The 5,721-nt window shown below is 48.2% G+C and overlaps 1 protein-coding gene across 1 annotated transcript in view; it reads right to left on the bottom strand.

Moving 5' to 3' along the window:
- Positions 1 to 1,006: 1,006 nt before the first annotated feature.
- nfia (nuclear factor I/A) overlaps positions 1,007 to 5,721 on the bottom strand; it is a 107,482-nt gene continuing 102,767 nt past the window's right edge. The window contains exon 10 of the mRNA XM_041935006.1: positions 1,007 to 1,815. Coding sequence (XP_041790940.1) covers positions 1,801 to 1,815 — 15 coding nt within the window. The 3' untranslated portion in view covers positions 1,007 to 1,800. The remainder of the gene's footprint in view (positions 1,816 to 5,721) is intronic.

Raw genomic sequence — 5,721 nt, 5'->3', positions numbered from 1 at the left:
CGCTATATCACACCCCCTGATTACACTCACGGCCCATTGGCCAACTGCAGGAATAAGTGCTTTTGATTGGACGGGAGCTCTAAGAGACCCAGCCAATCGTGGGGCAGCCCGTCGCCGGGCGGCACCCGTTAAAGATTATCTCGCCAACAGAAACCGGAGAAACGTGATTACTTTTAAGCTTAAATTCACTCGTTATATTTTCTCCTGATTTCGCCTCGTGAGAAATTCAAATAGTTTTTTTTCAGTAAAACGATGTGCTCATTAAAATAAGTTAATCGCTTAGCGTTTTTTCTTCTCAACAAAATGAAAAGCAGACTTTCGCTGCAAGAAATGCTTGAAAAAACGGATCGATTCAAACGATATTTGTTAAAGGGATTCGTGTCCTACATGCTAACAGCTTTACAAGATGAACAAACAACAAATAAGAAACAATAAATGTGAAAACAGCTCCCCTTATTTCTCACAAGGCTATGGTTTCTAGTTCAACGCTGCGTTGTTGTCTTTTGTACCCCAGTATTTTAGAGTCCCAGAGGTGTGAGCGGACTAGGAAGAAAAATATATTTCATATATACTTTTCAGCAACTGATTTCAACGAGCTATCTTACAAAGATATTTAACTATCCAACAGCTAGCCAACAAAATTGCACTTTCCTCATGATCAATATTCCACCGGTAAAGTTGTAGTCGCTCGTCTCTCTCCTGTCTGCCTGCTGCGTGTCGGACACCGGAGCTTTCTGCCCACCCTTAGCCGCTGTAGCTTCACCCAGACTGGTGGATGGATAGAGGAGGAAGAGGGGGGGGCAGCTGAAATGACGGCTAAGAGAGAAAAATCAATGAGCCATGAAGCCAAAGCATCCCAGAAAAACCAGCTCGGATCCACCAGCGTCTGGTCGCAACAAAGCCCTGCTTCCCCACCTTATAACCCCACCTCCAACCGACCCCCCCCCCCCCCCCCCCCCCGCCATCATGACTCCCCACCCCTGCATGTGTAGTTCAGGTTATTAGCGTGAAACAGGCAGGGCATCTGTGCCCACACCACCTCCCCATCAGGTCACGTCTTTCCATTAAGCACCGGTCCATGTCCTTGGAAAGAGCCTTGAGGACCTCCTCCCTCCCTGCCACGCCACCAACCAGAGGGCGGGGTCAAGCGAGGTTGGAATTTATCCCGGGAGGTGTGTGAGGGCTCAGGTGGGGGGGTTGGTGGTATTAGCTGATGGTTTCGAAGCCAGGTAACACCTCCCCCCTGCCCCAGACACGGTGCATCACGTCCTATCCCACCAACCGAACCAACCCCAAGCTGTCGGGATCCTCTGGGTGGGGGGGGGTCTGAGGGTGGGTGCAGACAGGGTGTTGTAAGTCCACTGGATGCACACGCTGTGGAGGATGATGGGAGAGTGGGTGTGTAGTTTCTCACAGGGGAAGCTCTGTGATTCAGTCTTATGGCGTTCCCAAAAATCGAAGGCTCGACCCCCCCATTAATGTGTCAGCCTGGTCTGGTTTGGGGGGTCTGGCACTATATATTAACATCAACATATGAACCATATGTGAAGAGGGAAGTGTACGACGTACAGTTTACAGAGTGGGTGTCGAGGTGCGTTCGATCCGCTGTAGCCATGCTGATGCTGCCGAGTCTGTGTGGCGCTGGTGGGGGCGGAGTCAGGCGCGGAGCGAGAAGAGCAGGGTTGTAGGGGCGGGGCAAGACGGGACTCTCTGTCACAGCTGGCATCAAAGGTCAAAGGTCGAGGAGGAGGCTGCAGCGATCTGACGTACAGGTGGAGGGGGGAGGGGCCTCTGGAGTCCTTATCCCAGGTACCACTGTGGAGAGACAGAGAACAATGTTAACGTGGAGGACAGGTGTGAAAACTGCAGCAGACAAGTCGTAGATTCACTTTATGTTCACATGAGCTGCCGACAGGAGGCCAAGAGTCAAACTCTGTCTGGACCTGCAGACGTCTGAACGTTAAAGCGTCGGCGCCCGTTGACTCCCGTTCACAACGAAAAGCCCCACAGAGCAGCTCCGCCATTGACACACAGAGATTTTACAAGTGCAAATCCAATCCTGCTCCCCAGAGGATGAGCCCATGAGATCTGAATGACTGCACGATGTCTCCTGTAGCGCCACCTTCAGGACAAACAGGACTTGTCTCAAACACCAGACTCTGTTTCTGCTGCCTTTAGTTTGGAGTTTACGACACTTTGTATCTCCACAGTCTCACAAAACTCTGTGTGTGTGTGTGTGTGTGTGTGAGTGTGTGTGTAATCCATCTCTGATTGGCCGGTATCGATCGCCAAAGGTGCATCGTTCATGTTTCATGAATCTCTCGCTCCTCTTCCTCCTCTTCCTCGCTGCCCCGTTGAGTTCAAGTTCATCCCGGCCTTACATCATGTCTGGTTGCTAGGGACAACGAGACGGCCCGGGACGTGACTACCATCGCCAAGGCAACCGCATCACCCCCCCCCCACCCCTCCCTACCCCGCCTTTTTCATTCCCCTCCCTCCTCTTCCTCCTCTTCTTTCTTTACATTCATCCTCTCCCGATCAGTAACTCCTCCCCATCCCGCTCTGCACTTCTTCACACACACACACTCACACACACACACACACAGAAGTATTGATTTGAAGTGAAGACACACATACCGACACACACACACACACACACACACACACTTAAAAAAATTACCCACAATTTAGAGAATGTATTTTTGAATACTGAATGGATAAAACACATGAAGCTAAATAGTTCCTGTGTGTGAGTGTGTATGTGTGAGTGAGTGTGTGCGTGTGTGTGAGTGCGTGTGTGTGTGTGTGTTGCAGGGTTTCTTTCTCTGCACTCAAACCTCAGTTGCTCCTGACTCGTTGTAATTCTATTGCTCAGTGTGTGTGTGTGCGTGTGCGTGCCTGTGCGTGTGAGTGTGTGTGTGTGTGTGTGTGTGAGTGTGTGTGTGTGTGCAGTAGTGATAGAGGAGAGGACTGGAAGGTTAGTTTTTAATCAATACAACTTGCTGACGCTGGGACTTTTCTACCTCACTAGCTCTCTCTCTCTCTCACCCCCAGTGTCTCCCTGTGTCTCTCGCCCTCTCGCTCGTTCCCTGCACTGCAGCTCCTCCCTCTGTCCTGAGAAGACTCAGAGAAGATGAAACTCTCACAGGCCAGACAGTGTGTGTGTGTGTGTGTGTGTGTGTGTGTGTGTGGAGTAATGTTACCACGCAGCGGGCTGATGCTGACAGCTGTGATTCAGACTGTAGATACTCATCACAGAGAGAGAAAGGAAGAGAAGGACGGAGAGACGTTCAACGATCATCCTGGTGATTTTAATGTTTTTCTCACTGTCAACAAACCTCATGTTCAGACTCAAACCGACAACATGTTGGTCCGTCTCTCACTTCTGTCTGACTTCCTGTCTGTGGCTCGTTGGTTCCCACTCACTAATATTCAGCTTCCTGTTTAAAAAGCTAGTGTGTTTGTGGCAGCAGGACGGCGTGTGTGTGTGTGTGTGTGTGAGTCAGAGTTAACTACAGTGTGTGTGTTCATGGTGATGAAGGAACATGTGTGAAGCTCTGTGGATGAATTAACTGCTGGTTTGAGTCTGAACATGAACATGCAGTCACAGGTTGTACTCACCTGCTGATAGACATCATGCTGCCAGTGTGAACATGTAAAATCTGTCTTAATTAATTAATCAACTTAATCAGAAACTGATGTTATGTTTTGGATATTGAAGGAGAAATTTCCCTGATGAGAAGTAAACTCATCCGATCAGGTGTAGGAAGAGTTCAACGCACAGCCAAACTGAAATAAACTGTCCCAGGATGACGGGCGGAGCGCTACAGAGCGCAGAGACTGAAGGAAATAACTCTCACATTTATCTCCACGGCAACAAACTGAAACATTTATTTTCGGTCAGAATCCGCTGAAATCAAAGCACACTTTATATTCCAGGAATGTCTCTCGACCACTATAATCTCTCCAGTCCTGTCTCGTCCTGAGTCAGCACTCCACACACACACACACACGCACACACACACACACACACGCACACACACTCTGTGGGTGAGTCATGAGGTGGGCGTGGTGTTTTTACTGCATGTGTGTGTGTGTGAGCTTCACCTTGAAGACTTTGTGCAAATAGGACACAGAGACAGATGATGACTACACACACACACACACACACACACACACACACACACACACACACACACACACACACGGAGGGGAAAGCACCCTCTCTGCTACGTCTGCTCCTCAGATGAAACATAACCGCGCTCACACACACACTTATTGATCAGGTCATGGCTGGCTGTTGTATGGTAGTGTCTATAGTGTGTGTGTGTGTGTGTGTGTGTGTGAGGTTGTGTTTGTGTATAAGGTGTGTGTTGGTTGGCACAGTGAGGTGCCAACTCCCTTTCTCCACCTTTGTTTCAATGGGCAACCGCCACTGTCGCTCACGGCAACCACCACGCTGACCCATGTGGGCACGATGCCCACTCTCACACAAAGCCAGTGCCATCTGCCCCCCACTCCCCAAAAACCTACACACACACACACACACACACACAGAGGAATGCACAGACTGTCCGGATGGTCACCATGGCGATGAGAGGAGGGAGTGTTTATGGTACTGTCCCAAAGCTCTCTCTCCAACAGAAGCCTAATGTCGACCGCCCAGGGTGACTTTTGTTCCTGCTCCTGTGTGTGTGTGTCGTTATGTTGATTTTATCTGTGTGTGTGTGTGTGTGTGTGTGTGTGTGTGTGTCCTGTCTGGGGTCACACTCTTTAATGCAGCATGACCGTCAATCTACTGACTGCATGTCATAAACATTAACCAACACAGATTTACAGTTCTATACTTGTGAGGACATAAAACCTCAAACAGACCTCGAACAGTTACAATGAGGGCCGGACAAAAAAGTCCTCAATGTCCAAAAAAGTCCAAAAAAGGTCCAAAAAGTCCTCATTATCTGAAAAAGTCCCCAATATCTGAAAAAAGTCCTCATTGTCTGGAAAAAGTCCTCAATGTCCGAAAAAAAAGTCCCATTTGTCTGAAAACTGTCCTCAATATCTGAACAAAGTCCTCATTATCTGAAAAAAGTCCTCAACATCTGAAAACATTCTCATTTTTCCGAAATGTCGTCACTTTCTAAAAGACTCCTCACTCAGGACATCTGTGAAGATTATCTGTATGTTTCTGTGAACAACTCGTCCGCTGGGACAAAAAATCTGAATCTGTTTGACCTCAAATGTCCCACAATGTGCTTTTTAAACTGAACGGGACTAGAAATTAATCACTTTCCAAAAATGTTCATGTGAAAAAAAAACTAAAACATTGTCCTCATCTTCCAAAAACAGCCTTAAATGTTCTCTTCCCAAAGATGTCCTCACGTCTTTTAATGCCCCCACTTATAAAAATTGTCCTTTCTTTCCAAAAAATCTCACTTTCTACAAATGTTGTACTTTGCGAAGATGTCCTCGTTTGAAGTTCATCACTAACCGACAGTTTTTGTCATTTCATAAAGAGACGACGTCGTTTCTTTGAGAAAAGTTCGTAGTCGTCATTAGTCCAAGACTGAGAGACGAAGACGTCCCAGAGAGACAGAGACTGTTTCCAGCAGCAGCGGCAAACACCTGGCTCACGTCTCCAGGAGTGTGTGTGTGTGTGTGTGTGTGTGTGTGTGTGTGTGTGTGTGCGCTGGCCTGTGACAGAGGCAATAAATCGACAGCCTT

The sequence above is a fragment of the Chelmon rostratus genome, chromosome 4 (assembly GCF_017976325.1).
Source record: "Chelmon rostratus isolate fCheRos1 chromosome 4, fCheRos1.pri, whole genome shotgun sequence".
Taxonomy (NCBI): Eukaryota; Metazoa; Chordata; class Actinopteri; order Chaetodontiformes; family Chaetodontidae; genus Chelmon; species Chelmon rostratus.
The sequence above is the reverse complement of the archived record's forward strand: the minus strand, read 5'-3'. Positions and strand labels throughout refer to the sequence as shown.